This window comes from Sardina pilchardus, chromosome 22, assembly GCF_963854185.1.
Source record: "Sardina pilchardus chromosome 22, fSarPil1.1, whole genome shotgun sequence".
NCBI classification, from domain to species: Eukaryota; Metazoa; Chordata; class Actinopteri; order Clupeiformes; family Clupeidae; genus Sardina; species Sardina pilchardus.
In genome coordinates this window covers 1,381,424-1,399,790 of record NC_085015.1, presented here as the reverse complement: position 1 = coordinate 1,399,790, position 18,367 = coordinate 1,381,424, and the positions used below count along the sequence as shown (strand labels likewise).

Below are 18,367 nucleotides of genomic sequence, written 5' to 3'. Positions count from 1 at the left end.
CAAGAGAAATGTCTGTGTTCTCTGAGTTAAATGCCACCAGGCCTGATATTGTAATCACTGATGAGTGTAACCTGCGTTGTGTGGAACCACCGCGGTCCAGCCCTGCACACGCCCGGACTCGAACTCGCGAGACAGCAGCACCTCGGATCGGGAGTCGAGCGCGCTAACAATCCAGCTAAAAGCCCAGGCTACTAGCTTTCATGCCAGCAGCATGAAAGCATAACTAACCAGCTAGCACCCGTTACATGAGCACAATGGGGATGTGTTCATCCTGGAAGTAGGCTGCTGTTTTGATTCTTGTCTAGAGGAGGCTTACTTAACAAAGCTAGTAAAATATCACCCTCTTGTACAGACAATAACTAGCCTTGGCTACAATTGTCAATATCTGGTGCTCATCTTTGGCAGCCTGGGCCACGTGCATAGGCTTGTAATTAGGGGTCTCAGAATAGTTGGCTTTACAAAAGCAAGGGCAAAGCAAATTGCCAAATACTGCTCAATATCCTCCATTATTGGAAGTGGCCATATATGGAGAAGAAGGTGTTATGTGTATCCATAAATCTGCTGTTTGAATTGTCATCAGACCCACATTGGTGGATCATGACTTAGCAATGTTCTGCATCTGTAACATTTATGTCCTTTTGTATATTTGTTATGAATTGCGGACATAAATAAAGTAGTTCAAATGTATGAGTGTGTGTGTACAGACCACTTGATGCTTAACATCAAAAAGACTGTCTCAATGTGCTTCTCTGTAAGAGGTAAAGCCAAATGCACCATTAAAATAGGCCAAGATTCTATAAAGGAAGTGGATGATTTTTTTTTTTTTAGAATTGAATTGAATTATTTTAGACTCACAACATAATTTTAAAAAACACGTTAAGAAACTCTGCAAGACTGTTCGGATCTAAATAAACCTAAATTGCTTCAGAATGATAAGACATCATATCCCGATCAAGGCAGCTTTATTGTTCTGCAATGATACTCTCACTTATCATACTGAATCAGGCCTACTGTATGGGCCAAGTCCCCCAGACAACCGTAAAACACATCATTATACAAACAGGCACTGAAAATAATGGACCTGAAACCAGTAACATCATATCACTGTCTAATTTTACAAAAAAAGTTATTAAGTTTTGACAATTTTACTAAGTTTTCTTCTCTAAAAATAACTTTTAAATGCACTAATAATCTGCGGAAGTACAAATGTAAAGTTGTACGTCTAGATACACATTTCTGTCGTTTTGTCATGAAAACAAAAGCAAGGAGCGCGGCCACAAGGTACGGTGGCCCTGAAGTGCAAAACACAACACAAATAAGACAGCACAACACAAATAAGACAGCACAACACAAATAAGAGAAAACATGGCCCCGAAGTGCACAACACAACGGCAAATCACACAACACAACACAAAAAGAGACATGTTGTTAAATGTTTCTTTGGTTTTCAATCTACGTTGTTTAGCAACAACTTACTTTTCGATTGATTTTTTCCCATTGCGAACACTTCACATGCACTTTTATTTCTGATGCATTTTCTATAGTGCAAGGTCATTCATCCGTTCAAAGTAGGGTATTTTGTTATCGATTAACGGTGAATAATCAATTGATGACTGACTGTCGACGTGATGAATTAAATCCAAAACCCTGGACCAAGGTCGGACCACTGGGGACAGATCTGGTGGTCCGCTGGGGTTTTTCTGATCAGTTTTCTGGCAGTCCGCTGGTGGGGTACCGAAAAATGTCCCAATATTTTGCCACTATTGGTCTAAAATCTTTTGAATTTATTCAGCTGTACTTCATCATTTTAATAACAGTCTATATTTTCAAGTTAAATTTAAAGAGATGGTGGTCCAGAAGTGGCCACTAGCAATCTGCTATCTGTGAATTTGATTTTGCTATCTGGGATAATTTAACATAATGTAATATAATATAATATAATATAATATAATATAATATATATATATATATATATATATATATATATATATATATATATATATATATATATATATATATATATAATGCACATATGATGCAATGTAATTTGTTTAAGTTGCTTTGGAGAGAAGCGTCTGCTAAATTAATGAATGTAAATGTAGATATTAAACAGGTGCTCGACATGTTCGTTAATTCGTTAAGAAAAGGGCCACAGAAATGCATTGCTTCTTGTAGTGATTTCCTGTTACTGACACTGATGAGGTGATGGAGACTTTAGTGAGCAGAGTTGCTTCATTGAGAACAAGCAGTGCTGGACCAGATCTGCTCTCTCCCCTCTCTGGGTTTAATCATAATGTCATAGATTTGGACACTTCCATTACTCTTTACGGTTCAAATCACCAAACATCACAAAACTAAGTCTAATCTAAAACTCAACTCATTACTAGAATGGTATTTGGGATTGTCATTATTATACCAAATTGTCATTATGGTGGCAGATATCACCCAGTGCCACTTCAGTAGATACTGTATGCTGCACACACATCACAGATTGCAGGTTTACTCACAGTGCTGATGCGACTTACATGTGACATACACTAAATATGGCAGTAATATTGCACAACATATTAACTCTCATACTAGTCTCTTTCTCTCTCTCTGTTTTACTCACATAGCTGATGTGACCACTGGAACCAGCCTCTGCAGAACGTCATCTGGACTGAGGAGCTCAGTCTGATCAGTCTCTGGTGTCTTCATGTACTTCTGCAGGTCAAACTCTTCCAGCTGCTCCTCTGGAATCTTAAACTCAAATATCCTAGTCTCCCACTCTCCTGGTAAGAGTGTTTCTACAGACAGAGCTCCAGTGATCCTGTCAATCACCTCCACTACAGCATGACGATTCAGCTCATTCAGACAGTAGAACAGGTTAATCTTTCTATCTGATTTACGTTGATTTCTGATCTTCTGCTTGATATACTGGACTGTTTGCTCTGAGCTCTGTGATTGACTTCCTGTCTGTGGCAAAAGACACATTAAGAGATTCTGGTTGGACTCCAGTGAGAGGCCCAAAAGGAAGCGGAGGAAAAGGTCCAGGTGTCCGTTCTTACTCTGTAAGGCCAGGTCCACTGCAGTCTTGTGTAGCTCATGCAGTGTTGCAGCTGTGAACAGAGCAGAGAGCTGGGAGGATTGATGTTGGTCAGACATGCTGCTCCTTGTGCTTCTGAAGCAGATGAACACATATAAAGCTGCAAGAAACTCTTGAATGCTCAGATGCACAAAGCTGAACACCTTCCCCTGGTACAGCCCTGACTCCTCTCTGAAGATCTGAGTACACACTCCTGCACACACTGATGCTTCTGTGACATCAATGCCACATTCTCTTAGGTCCTCCTCATAGAAGATCAGATTGCCCTTCTCCAGCTGTTGGAAAGCCAGTTGCCCCAGTTTGAAAACCATCTCTTCATCTGTCTCGTTTCTTTCTGTGTATTTTTCTTTTCGGATACAAGTCTGAATGATCAGGAAGTGTGTGTACATTTGAGTGAGAGTTCTTGGCATTTCTACTTTGCCTGATTCTTTTGATGTTTTCTCAACAACAGTGGCTGAAATCCAGCAGAAGACTGGAATGTGGCACATGATGTAAAGGCTCCTGGATGACTTCAGGTGTGTGATGGTTCTGCTGGCCAGGTTCTCATCACTGATTCTCTTCCTGAAGTACTCCTCTTTCTGTGGGTCATTGAATCCCCTTATTTCTGTCACCTGGTCCACATACTCAGGAGGGATCTGACTGGCTGCTGCTGGTCGGGTGGTGATCCAGAGGAGAGCAGAGGGGAGCAGATTTCTCTTGATGAGGTTTGTCAGCAGCACGTCCACTGAGGCTGGCTTTGTCACATCAATACAGGTCAGGTTGGAGTGGAAATCTAGAGGAAGTCGACACTCATCCAGACCATCAAAGATGAACATGACTCTGTGCTCTGAGCTGGTGAAGATTTCTGAATCTTTTATCTCTGGGAAAAAGTGCTGAAGAAGCTCCACCAGACTGAGTTTCTTGTCCTTCATCAGGTTCAGCTCTCGGAAAGGAAGAGGAAATATGAAGAGGACATCCTGATTGGTTTTTCCTTCAGTCCAGTCCAATATGAACTTCTGCACAGAGACTGTTTTCCCAATGCCAGCCACTCCTTTTGTCAGCACTGTTCTGATGGGTTTGTGTTGTCTGTGATCAGATAAGGGTTTAAAGATGTCACTGCATTTGATTGGTCTGCCTTGTGCTGCTTCTCTCCAAGATGCTCTTTCTATCTGTCTGATCTCATGTTCATCATTGACCCCTCCTCCTCCCTCTGTGATGTAGAGATCTGTGTAGATCTCCTGGAGGAGTCTGCATTCCCCCTGATTAGGTATTCCCTCAACCAGATGCTGAAACTTGCTCCTCAGTGTGGATCGGAATTTCTCATGGACCTCTGCTTCCTCTGCTGTCCATCTAGATCAATGACAGAATCACAAATTTAAAAGTGCATAATAATAATAATTGTAATAATGATAATCATAATGGTGATTTGATAGAGGGTGGGATGGGGGTACGTGTACAGTAGGTGGGCCCTATGACCCTAAAGTCCCAGAGAGCTCCAAGAAGCCTACTTAACTTGGCATTTCATTGATGACAGTTGGGATCTTGTCTCCTTCAATTTGACAACACTCCCAGTGTTTTCAAGGCTTCAAGGTTTTATTGAATGCTACCTCTGACTTAGAAGGCATTACTTTGCACTTCTATAGTCTTTCATTTTGGAATTTTAAAAGCAATAAACATATATTGCAATGTTAAGCAATTCCTGTTTTTTATGTATAGCGTAGTAATATAAAGAGAGCAGTGAATGTGTACGTATAGCAAAGTAATGTAAAGAGAGCAGTGAATGTGTACGTATAGCATAGTAATATAAAGAGAGCAGTGAATGTGTACATATAGCACAGTAATATAAAGAGAGCAGTGAATGTGTACGTATAGCACAGTAATATAAAGAGCAGTGAATGTGCACGTATAGCACAGTAATATAAAGAGCAGTGAATGTGTACGTATAGCACAGTAATATAAAGAGAGCAGTGAATGTGTACTGTATAGCACAGTAATATAAAGAGAGCAGTGAATGTGTACGTATAGCATAGTAATATAAAGAGAGCAGTGAATGTGTACGTATAGCACAGTAATATAAAGAGAGCAGTGAATGTGTACTGTATAGCACAGTAATATAAAGAGAGCAGTGAATGGGTACGTATAGCACAGTAATATAAAGAGAGCAGTGAATGTGTATAGCATAGTAATATAAAGAGAGCAGTGAATGTGTACGTATAGCATAGTAATATAAAGAGAGCAGTGAATGTGTATAGCACAGTAATATAAAGAGCAGTGAATGTGTACGTATAGCACAGTAATATAAAGAGAGCAGTGAATGTGTATAGCACAGTAATATAAAGAGCAGTGAATGTGTACGTATAGCACAGTAATATAAAGAGAGCAGTGAATGTGTATAGCACAGTAATATAAAGAGAGCAGTGAATGTGTACGTATAGCACAGTAATATAAAGAGAGCAGTGAATGTGTACGTATAGCATAGTAATATAAAGAGAGCAGTGAATGTGTACGTATAGCATAGTGATATAAAGAGAGCAGTGAATGTGTACGTATAGCATAGTAATATAAAGAGAGCAGTGAATGGGTACGTATAGCACAGTAATATAAAGAGAGCAGTGAATGTGTATAGCATAGTAATATAAAGAGAGCAGTGAATGTGTACGTATAGCACAGTAATATAAAGAGAGCAGTGAATGTGTATAGCATAGTAATATAAAGAGAGCAGTGAATGTGTACGTATAGCACAGTAATATAAAGAGAGCAGTGAATGTGTACGTATAGCATAGTAATATAAAGAGAGCAGTGAATGTGTACGTATAGCATAGTAATATAAAGAGAGCAGTGAATGTGTACGTATAGCATAGTGATATAAAGAGAGCAGTGAATGTGTATAGCATAGTGATATAAAGAGAGCAGTGAATGTGTACGTATAGCACAGTAATATAAAGAGCAGTGAATGTGTACGTATAGCACAGTAATATAAAGAGAGCAGTGAATGTGTACGTATAACACAGTAATATAAAGAGAGCAGTGAATGTGTACGTATAGCACAGTAAAATAAAGAGAGCAGTGAATGTGTATAGCATAGTGATATAAAGAGAGCAGTGAATGTGTACTGTATAGCATAGTAATATAAAGAGAGCAGTGAATGTGTACTGTATAGCATAGTAATATAAAGAGAGCAGTGAATGTGTACGTATAGCATAGTAATATAAAGAGAGCAGTGAATGTGTACATATAGCACAGTAATATAAAGAGAGCAGTGAATGTGTACGTATAGCATAGTAATATAAAGAGAGCAGTGAATGTGTACGTATAGCATAGTAATATAAAGAGAGCAGTGAATGTGTATAGCATAGTAATATAAAGAGAGCAGTGAATGTGTACGTATAGCATAGTAATATAAAGAGAGCAGTGAATGTGTATAGCATAGTAATATAAAGAGGGCAGTGAATGTGTACGTATAGCACAGTAATATAAAGAGAGCAGTGAATGTGTATAGCATAGTAATATAAAGAGGGCAGTGAATGTGTACGTATAGCATAGTAATATAAAGAGAACAGTGAACAGTGTATGTGTATAGCATAGTAATGTAAAGAGAGCAGTGAATGTGTACATGTAAAGCCATGCATGTCTGGAAAGTCCAGTCACTGGTCAATCAGTATTCCTGGCTATAATTCCACCATGAAGAAAATTTTAACACTCCAAATAAAGCAGAAAAGAAAAATGAACACACCGAACAACACAGAGAAAGGGTTATTGTCCAATGTTTATATTGAATATGGGTATACAGTGTTTTTGGATGAGTGTGTTTTTTTAATGTAAATAAAAGTGGTGAATAAAGAAATGGTGAATAAAGTCTTTTGAGAGGTGGATTAACTCTAATAAGAGGTGGATAAACGGTGTTTACTTGTGCCATATCTTATAGCTAGTATTAGCCTATTCCATCAGTCTGTGGAGTGAGTTCCTGCTTAACTGTTTAACTCCGTACCAAAAAACATTCCTCCAAACTAAACATGTTTTGCCCTCCATAAAGACTGACCTGTGAGATTCAGATGAAGACACACCCACTTTGGAGACTCTGCTCCTCTTCTCCTCATCTGGATCAGAGTCCATCACATCTGGAAACACACACACACACACACACACACACACACACACACACACACACACACACACACACACACACACACACACACACACACACACACACACACACACATACACACACACACACACACACACACACACACACACACACGCACACGCGCGCACACACACGCACACACACACACACACACACACACACTGAAAGTTGACACGGTGTTCTGTATCTAGTTAGTCTAAACATTTGAGCGTTGTGGAGGGCACTCTTAAAGGTGCAGTCTGTGATTCCAATCCAAATACACTTCTGTCAAATGTTAGTTAATTGCTTAATTGATCCAGAGATTAATAACCTTTGCAGTCGGATCAAGCAAAACTCCAAAACTGTAAGGCTGTGTGTGAGTGAGATGATATAATCAAAGTAAATGTACACTTACCAGATATGGATGTCTGGAGTTTCTTTTCCTTCTGAGTGAGTTGAGAAGAAGGTCCTGCCTGATCTTCCTCCTCCTTCTCACCAGCATCATCCCGTTTCCATTTCACTTTGCTTGTGTTTTTATTTCCCATCTTTCTCTTAGCTCACACAGGCCCTGAAAGAATTACACAATCAAGATGTCTTTTTAAAAAAAGATCTCAAATAGGGTCCATTTAATATCTGATGACAGTGCAATATATTTTGGTTAAGGCCTACTATGATGTTGTACAAAATGGTAACTTTTATTAGTAAATATCAAACATTCAAACATGCTCAAAATATCTGCAAGTGTGCATGCCGGTGCCAAAAGAACATGTCATTTGGACATAACATGTTACATGACAATAAAATAGGTTTTCAAACCATTGACCTGTAAAGTATAACATCGGCCTATAAATGACTGACCCTGACAAAGATCACCTACCAATATGTAGACTAACAATAACCTAGCAAAATGAGTAATAATCACGTTTTCTGATTAGGCCTATATGTACCGGTATGCAGATTTCTGTACAGCCATTGGCTGCAAAAGCAAACAACACATACAAAGTCACTTCAATGTGACACATGTGCTTTTCATGAAATGTCCTTGTTGTTACTATGTTACAATTTGGCTGGCGAGTGCCTTTGAGAACAGGTGGCTTTGCTGACACAGTGACAGATCGCAGACAAAGATATTTCGGAAAAATAATGTTGGAAAATACAATTTCAATGTCGGAATGTGAGGAAGACGTGTGACTTGCAGAAAATGGGTTCATAACTGACTGTCCTCCCATAGGAATACATAAACACTGGGTTCATAACTGACGTAGCTGAAAGCAGAGCTAGTGTGTATTTCTCCCATAGGAATACATAGACACTGGGTTCATAACTGACGTGGCTGAAAGCAGAGTTAATGTGTATTCCTCCCATAGGAATACATAGACACTGGGTTCATAACTGACGTGGCTGAAAGCAGAGCTAATGTGTATTTCTCCCATAGGAATACATAGACACTGGGCTCATAACTGACGTGGCTGAAAGCAGAGCTAGTGTGTATTTCTCCCATAGGAATACATAGACACTGGACCTCTCTCTAGACTCCCAATGGAACCCCACATCACAGTGATACCAAAGTATAATGGTCTACTCTACTATGACCAAAGATCCTTCATTGCAATCCGCTCCGCTTTAACCCTCTCTGGTGATACTCTCTCTAGACTCCTAATGGCAGTTGCAAACCCCACATCACAGTAGCCACATTTACATGGACAGTTTTTTTTGTCATTCCGATTGAAAATGTTTGCGCTGTCTGTTTACATGGCTCTTTCTATTCCGATCAGGTGCTTTCAAGCGCTTTAGAATCTTTGATCAGAATAGCTGTTTTTGCCTACTCTTCATTGGGAAGATACAGCAGTCAATCTGAATGACCGTATACATGGGTGTTCATTCGGAATAAGAACGGACTACACCACCTCTTCCAGCCGTGGGGCAGCCCTGGTGTACTGGGCAGCTGTGGTGTACTGGTTAGCGCATCGGGCTTGTAACCAGAAGGTTGCCGGTTCGATCCCCGACCAGTCCACCACGGCTGAAGTGCCCTTGAGCAAGGCACCTAACCCCTCACTGCTCCCCGAGCGCCGCTGGTTGGGCAGGCAGCTCACTGCTCTGGGTTGTGTGATTCACCTCACTGTGTGTTCACTGTGTGCTGTGTGTTCACTAATTCGGTTAAATTGGGTTAAATGCAGAGAACTGAATTTCCCTCACGGGATCAAAAAAGTATATATTCTATTCTATTCTATTCATTCCGGATCAGGAATTTTCATTCCGATTGAGGTGTCTATATGACGATTGAGCTGTTATTCCATTTCTAATCGGAATAGAAGTGCCCATGTAAACGGGGCTACTGATACCAGCATTCTCCCTCCAGAGTTTACCAACCGTCTCAAATCACGGCCCAATCACAGGGCGGCCCCTAATATTCCCAGATGGCCTGAATGCACCATAATTGCAGCAATAATACTTAGGCCTGTCACAATAACAAATTTTGCTGGACGATAAATTGTCCCAGAAATGATTGTGATAAACAATAATATTGCTGTTCCGAGACCATATTTATCTTTTATAATGATAACGGCATAATAATGCAGGTGCACCTTTTCAAAGATCAATACACTTTTATTTCTAAAGAATATTAAACTATTCCATTGAAGTCTATGGGCATCCTTAGATCAGAATTTCGCCACATAGGCTAAGATCTTGCTTCTCTAGAATGTGGATTTTGGGCACAGATTCATCACCCGCAAACCCTTCTGACCATTTCAAGTACATTTTTAGCATTTCTGAGCATTCCAGTCTGGAGAAAACCGACTTTATATCAGGTGTGAGGTGTGAGGTGTGCCCCTGTTAGTTATTCTGCTGCTGCTGGCCGGTTGCTACGTACACTTTACCTTGACAACACATTTGCCGGCCAGCTGAACCAAATTCTGCTACTGTATGTAAGCTGACGATGATCAGGTGGCGCTGGGGTATCTTTATGAGAGCAGTGACACATTCATTCCATTCATGTACATTTCATCATAGCTGACAAATTACGTAGCTTAACATTTTAAATTTGTACAAAACTGCATGAACCCAGCATCGGCACATCACCTAAAGCGCGAACTGAAGCAATAAATTGGCCATTGGACGATCTAACTGCAAAGACTTTTCATGGGCATGCTACGTTTCTGACATATAATGTGGATTATGAACGCATTTCATCACAGCTGACAAACAGCCTACGCAGGGACATTTTAAACGGAGCTGCCGGCTGTTGGCGATTTTGCTGATTCTTGAGCTCTCAGCGGAGTGCTGACTTGCGCTCCTTCTTTAGGTAGTGAACAAATGTAGTCTAAGCATGATTTTCTGAACTGGGCATTATCACTAATTTTACCCCCATAACTGTCGACGACTGAAAACACCAAGGGACACCCAAAGTCCCCTGTCCAGGAATAAACCTTGGGCAGATCCACGGCTCAAGGGGCCAACCCAACTCATGCTAGTAGAGGGAGCCTGTAAGTGTGTGTGTGCGTGTGTGTGTGTGTGTGTGTGTGTGAGGGGCAGCGGAATCCTAAGGGCAGGCATGTGCATGTCTTGGGTGGAGTGGGGTGGGACAGTTAAAAGGGGGGGGGGGGGTATTAATGGTGTATACTGTATGTAGAGGTTGGAGTGTTAAAGGGATATTCCGCCATTTTTGCAAATACGCTCATTTTCCACTTGGTTATGGTTATGGTTATGGTTATTTAGCAGACGCCTTTGTCCAAAGCGACATACAAATAAATAACAATACAAATTAAATTAACAGTGAACAATTACAAAATAGGGAGAATAGTAATATTATCAGTAAAACAATAATTTTAAGCACTAACCTAATGAGAAATAAAACAGTGAAATGAGAATAGCAATCAAATAAGTCACTCAGTTAATTAAATATAATAATAATAACTAAAGCATGGTATGGCTAAATTTAAGGACAATAGCAAAATAAATGTCAAATTCTATCAATGGACAAATTATAACAAAACAATACTATTATACAAACCATAACACATCACAAACTCAAAGGACTAAGTGCATATTAAACAAATATGCCTTAAATGTCTAACTTCAAGCTAACTTAACCGCGGACCTTAAAACAGCCTAGGACTCATGTGTTTAGCAGTCAAATTTTACTACGCCATGCCCCGCGGTGGGTTTTGCCGCGGTGATGGAAATGTATCCTACCACATACCTCGGGTCGCGTGTTTGCAGGTTTCTACAGGTCCAAATGGGCGTTTGAGTCGTGGAGAAAGCACCGTGTAAATTCTACGACTAAATTCATCGTTGCTCCTGCTCTGAAACCAGAATTACCTTTACCCGGAAATAGCAATAGCAAGAACACATATTGCCGAACCCGCCGAACTTCTTTTCCCACCATAGATATATATAGGCCTATTGGCAATATATCTATGTTTGCCCACCTGGTACCGTGTAGCCTCTGTGCAGAAGTCCGCCGACACCTCACTGCTCTGTAGGGAGACGGGTGGTGGGAGTGCCAGCTGCTTTTCCACCGCGCGTCGGGAGAATTAGGAATGAGCGAGCACGTGACAATTTGGGAGGGGGCTGAGCCTATCCTCCATCTTGGAAGGGTGTATCATTGGTTGCCAGGGGCAACGCCTTCCGAAGAGTCGCGTTTAGAGACTCATCAAAACTGTGGTCTAGATTCTTGTCTACAAGGACCGTACAAGGACAAGCTTATACCAAGCGCAAAGCAGCGATATTTGGAGAAGCTCTCCAGCATCCAAAGTTACTACACTACGCAAGAGTTCAAAAGCCACAAGTCGTTAGAAACGTTAGAGACTTTCTGCTGTGGTTGGGTGCAGGATCTACAAGCCTCGAGGGGCCGGATTCACGAAGCCTTTTTAAGACAAAAATACTTCCTAAGTGGTGCTTTCTTCTTATCTTTTGTCGTAAGAGCAAATTTAAGAAGATTTGATATTCATGAATAAAGACTTAAGAACAAATGGTATTCTTGAAAACAAAGATCTTAAATGTAGGCTTAATTTTCCTCGCAACTTTAAGACAACCCCGCACCTGTCTTAAAAACGTTACAGTGTAAAGTCGGGCCTAAATATAAACACATTTACCAGTTTTAGACAGCTCGTTTGAAATATCAGCCTTTATTATGTGTACTCACGATATATGAGCCAAACATTTATTGCTAATTTTAGCTTGCTGCTATTGTTTTCGGTAGCTCAGTCCTCTGAAAACTCGCATAGCTGCTAGACCGAAGGGTTCCTGCCAGCATTCGGCGCACGTCGTAGAGTAGAACACGTTTCATTTCTTAAATATCTAAAGTCCATGGAAATGGCAGCATTATCTAGTAAAAACGGCAAATTCCAAGAAAGAAAAGCGTTTCAAAGTTAAGATAACCGGGAGTGCCTGAAGGCATGACTTTTCCTCTTAGCAACGGTTGCCACTTGTAAACAAAACTCTACCGTATGATCGCGTTTAGTGTACGAATGGTGCAAGGCACTTATCTAGCTAAGTTCTTAAGTGGGAAAACAAAGAAGAGGTACGGGGGCAGTTCTTCACACAGCAGTGATTTCCAATCATTGTCAAGTTGTGCGGAATAAGAACCTACCGGGTTAACAACACACGACCTTAAACAATTCTTTGCCGCCCGGTATCAGGACCACCCTTCCAACCAGGGGAGGAGCTCCGTTTGGAGGAGCTCAGCTCACGGCTGTGACGACACATTCTCATTCCTAATAGACTTCCGTTAAGTTAGATAACAGAGAGCCACAGCAGACTGTTGTCCCTAAATGTTTCGTTAGGAACCTAAGTGAAAATGCTCATCTGCGCATTCTGCACTGTCAGAACACGCATTAGGGTAAAAAAAAACCTTCACAGTTTACCAGGCTAAATGAGAAGATTGGGCTAACATAACCTACCTGTGTAAGGATCCCCGGATGAGTAGGCTAGAGTTCGCTTTTACTGGTGCAATTTTCTTCGTGTACTTTTTCTTTAACAGTAGACAACTCCTTAACAATACTGTAACAACACCTCATAAGTAGGCTACATTCAGCACCGTAAGGGCTACTGACCTCAATGTGCCCTTAACAAAACTAATACAACTTTTCTTTTAAGAGAAGTTATCCCTTTTCTTTCTTTAGGGCGGTACCAAAACCGAAACTTCACAACGGCATATTGTCAAAGTTACTTAACATCGTTTCAAAATAAAAGTCCCCCTCCTTTGTTAGTGCATGAAACAAATAGACAGGTCAAAACCCAAAACGATCTGATTAGAATCGAATCGCGTAGAATCCATTTCTGCTTGGACATTTTTATATTAGGCATAGTTGATTAGATAATTTGCATACTTGAATACATTAGCGAATTTAGTGCATAATAAAGAAATGCATAGTTGTAGGTAGACAAATGAATGGCTTTAGGGCCAAGATAATATTGAAATTGCATCAAATATCAGAAATATCAGAAATGTTTTTAGTTTGCAGTTAACGCAAATTATGGCGTTTTTTACCGTTTTTGTTCATGTGCAACTTCATCTTTACAAAAGCATCATGACAAAGTAATTATGGATGTTTTTACTTAATCAATGTAATTAAGTAAAAACAATGTCTCATTTGCATACAATAATTGGTCTGTGAAGAAGTATTCTTATGTTCATGCTGTGTTGTAACTGATCTTCCCCTCCAGTTGTCCACTGTATGTAGGCCTAGTAAATGTAATATTTAGGCTACAGTAGCCTATTAGTAAATAAACATTTAATATTTCTAAACATAATTGTATAGAATTTCATCAAATGGCATAATATTTTTGAGAGAAAGAGGGGAACTTGATGCACCCTATAGGCTACACACACAGAACAGGCTTGTGCAAAATTCCACATTTTAGTTATATGTTGTGTGTATCTGCCAAACGTCATTGTTAAACACTACCCTTAAATTATGTACATTTGTACATTTGATGTACTTTGAATTTCAATTCCTTTAATTCAAATTTGAATGGTAATTTTTAGCCTGTACATCCTGTTTTTGACTAGTCTGGTTTGACTGGCTGCGCTTTGTTTCTACTGCACTTCGCGTCGTTTAAGTTTCGTTTTCGGTGCGTCACCGGCCAATAGTGCCAGTATGGCCGTTTCTGATTGGAGCCAAAGATTCTGGCAATGAAACAGCCAGAGTAGACCTGAGGGTGTCCAGCCTGAGCTGTCGAGCGAAATTCAAATTTCCCAGAAGTTCAGGCAGGGTTCACCCAGCCTAGCACACACACACACACACACACACACACACACACACACACACACACACACACACACACACACACACACACACACACAGGGTTCACCCAGCCTAGCACACACACACACACACACACACACACACAGGGTTCACCCAGCCTAGCACACACACACACACACACACACACACACACACACACACACAGGGTTCACCCAGCCTAGCACACACACACACACACACACACACAGGGTTCACCCAGCCTATGCACACACACACACACACACACACACACACACACACACACAGGGTTCACCCAGCCTAGTTTTTGACCTCAATTCACATTCAATTCAAATTCAACAATTGAATTGGAATTTAGGAGTAATTTTCAATAAAATTCTGAATTTTGCACAAGCCTGACACACAACACACCACACACACACACACTCTCTCTGTCTCCATCTCTCTCTCTCTCTCTCTCACACACACACACACACACACACACACACACACACACACACACACACACAGTACTACAGAGAATGTGTTTATTGAGGAACTTCACTGCCCTCTAGTGGCCATACTGCGTAGTGAAGCACTGCGGTTCCAATTGGTAAGTAGCTATTTCAGTTGTATTAGATTGTTGATATTAGATATTATAAAAAAAAACTTTTTGTAACCATAAACAACTGCACCATAAATTGAAACATGTGTTCTGCTTTGCACTCCTTGAAATTCTAAAACTTTTTTTTTTGCAAATCGCTACCTTGTTTCTTACATTACACTTTATTCATATTAAAGAAAATTCTTCAATCTTTGCATCCATTCAAAATCTGTTCATTCAGCCAGTGTTACCACCCTTGCATAGGCTCCCTGCACATTCCAGAACTCAGTACACTGCTTTTACACTGACTGTATTCAGTACACTGCTTTTACACTGTATTCAGCACACTGCTTTTAGACTGTATTCAGTACACTGCTTTTACACTGTATTCAGTACACTGCTTTTACACTGTATTCAGCACACTGCTTTTACACTGACTGCATTCAGTACACTGCTTTTACACTGACTGTATTCGGTACACTGCTTTTAGACTGTATTCAGCACACTGCTTTTACACTGTATTCAGTACGCTGCTTGTTTTTAAAGCCCTGCATGGTCTCACAAATGTGGCTGATATACTGCATCAATAGTATGTACTCCCTCGAGGCCTTTAAGGTCTGCATCCCAATCACTGCTCATTGCACCAGTCACCACTCAAACACAAAGGAGACGATGTGCATTTGCTGTTGTTGTGATGAGACTTTGGAATATTCTCCTAATGGACTTCAGAAACACACCGACCCCAACTGCTTTGAAATGGCGGCTGAAGACTTCCTCTATTTGACTGATTGGGGTTTGGAGGACGATGTTATTCTATTTGACTGGTTGGGGTTTGGAAGACAATGTTATTGTTTGAAATGGCGGCTGAAGACGTCTACTATTTGACTGATTGGGGTTTGGAGGACGATGTTATTCTATTTGACTGGTTGGGGTTTGGAAGACAATGTTATTGTTTGAAATGGCGGCTGAAGACGTCTTCTATTTGACAGATTGGGGTTTGGAGGACGATGTTATTCTATTTGTCTGGTTAGGGTTTGGAGGACGATGTTATTGTTTGTTTCTTTTTCTGTAAATACTGCTTGTCTGTCTCTTTCATGTCTTCTTTTCCTGTTTCTTTGTGAAGAATTTAAGGTCTTAAAGGTGCTGTATAGATGACACTTACCTACTAACTACTCAAAATGCAAAAGACACGTATGCCAACGCATCCACTAACTGATCACTATGACAACGCATCCACTAACTGACCATTAATGGGGATGAATAAAGTATATCTATCCATCTATCTATCTATCTAAACAATTATAACAAGACAACATTCCTGTTGTACATGTTCAGTTGTATACAAAGGCAAAATCAGTTTAAAAAAAAAAAACTATTTCAAAGAGAAAATAAGCACCCTCACAGCAAAGATACATCATGAAATGAGTATTTTTCTAAATGACTGTGGTTAGATTTTATTTATTGAAGTTAATTAAAGAAAATCGTTGTGCTTAAAGAAATCAGAACTTTACAGAGGATTGTAAGTATAAACATTACATCTCATTTAATTGTGAAATTAAAAATGCAAAATTAAAAATCCTGAGTGCTACTAAACTGAAGCTTTTATTTGATTACCATTTACAGCAACATGATGATGAAAGGTTTCAGCAACATTCAGCAATTCACCTTGGTGATATTGGATCTGTAAGAGAGAGAGAGAGAGAGAGAGAATGTTATCCTTCAACAATAGATAATACAAATAATAAAAATGTTGTATGAGTTGTCATTTAACTATGGTAGTAAATTTACACACCCTCAACAAACACAACAATATGTGATTTAAATTCCGTACCAGCATTTAGCAGCATGTTTACTGTTCCATGGAAAGTGTTGCCATAGAGACTAGGGGCCACAGCAACTCCACTATTTTGAGCCGTAATGGAGGACGAGCCTGAGGCTGGCTGGACTGGGCTAGAGGAGCCAGAGAGACTAGGGGCCACAGCAACTCCACCAGTGTGAGCCGTAATGGAGGACGAGCCTGAGGCTGGCTGGACTGGGCTAGAGGAGCCAGAGAGACTAGGGGCCACAGCAACTCCACCAGTGTGAGCCGTAATGGAGGACGAGACTGAGGCTGGCTGGACTGGGTTAGAGGAGCCAGAGGGCATCTCCTCTGTGCTGGTAGTGGACACTAAGGCAGAGAAGCACAACATCAGCAAACAAACAAACAGAGGAAGGACATAAACAAACAAACACATGCTACACACACAGCACTAGCTCCACACTACACACACAGCACTAGCTCCACACTACACACTACACATACAGCACTAGCTCCACACACACAGCACTAGCTCCACACTACACACACAGCACTAGCTCTATTCTACCTTCCACAGGGCTCTGGATATCAGCAGGGTGTGGGCATGCAGAGACAGGAACTCCAGTAGAGGTGTTCATATTGTCCTGATTGTTCCAGCATTCGATTCCCAAGATCTCTGCTTGCCAGACTTTCTGTCTGTCTACAGAGCTGAGGAGCTCCATCTTGAAGTCCACAGCATTGCTTAAGCGCAACTTGAAGAAGTTGGGAACAAAATGCAAGTCTATAAGGTCCAGCTCTGCTGGATAGATGGTGGAGGTGCAGTCAGTCGCTAAGCTGTAGAAGTCATTCATCTGCAGAGGTCTCACAGGCCGGGGCAAATCCAATCGGAACCCTCTGAATCCCTGCTGCTTTTCCTGCTTCTCCACCAGCTCTGTGAGATGGGCGTTCACAGGCAGGAGATATGTGCGGAAAATGAGGGGCACTCTGCTGTTCTGATAGACCAGAACATCTGCATGGATCTTAATCTGAGAGATGAGAGACATTAGAGAGTAGAAAATCCCACGAAGAGAAAAGGAGGGCTTCACCAGTCTGGCATGGAAGCGACTCAGCTCACACGTCTCTATCAACACTCCACTGTCCTGCTTATGCAGAATCTTCACAGCATCCTTCAGAGAAGACGGGCTACCTCCCAAACAGAGGAAATGTGGCAGGTGGATCTCCTCCAGCTCTCCTGACATGAGCTTGATGTCCATTGAAGGGCCAGCTGGTCTGTACTGCATGTGGGGCAGCTCATCAGCCAAGAGATGCCAGTCTATGAAGCGGTACTGCAGGGTGACTGGACCAGCACACGTCCAGCGCAGACCAGACTCTGGGCACTCATAGCTCCCTGCAGGAGAGCTCAGGCTGTAGGTGGAGACACTCTTCTCTGTGGAGACTTCAGGCTTCACCAGGACCCAGTGGCTGGAGTCTGGAACTTCAGCACAGGATTCACAGCTCCTCTGTGGGGCATTATTGTGGTGATCCTCCCTTTAAAAAACACACACACACACACACACACACACACACACAC

General features: G+C 41.1%; 1 protein-coding gene across 1 annotated transcript in view; it reads right to left on the bottom strand.

The window, feature by feature from the left end:
* LOC134070133 (NACHT, LRR and PYD domains-containing protein 12-like) overlaps positions 1-16,897 on the bottom strand; it is a 28,108-nt gene extending 11,211 nt beyond the window's left edge. The window contains exons 1-5 of the mRNA XM_062526380.1: positions 16,831-16,897; positions 16,614-16,680; positions 7,603-7,755; positions 7,104-7,182; positions 2,612-4,414 (exon numbers count right to left, since the gene is read on the bottom strand). Of these exons, the coding sequence (XP_062382364.1) occupies positions 2,612-4,414; positions 7,104-7,182; positions 7,603-7,732 (2,012 nt within the window). The 5' untranslated portion in view covers positions 7,733-7,755; positions 16,614-16,680; positions 16,831-16,897. The remainder of the gene's footprint in view (positions 1-2,611; positions 4,415-7,103; positions 7,183-7,602; positions 7,756-16,613; positions 16,681-16,830) is intronic.
* Positions 16,898-18,367: the final 1,470 nt, after the last annotated feature.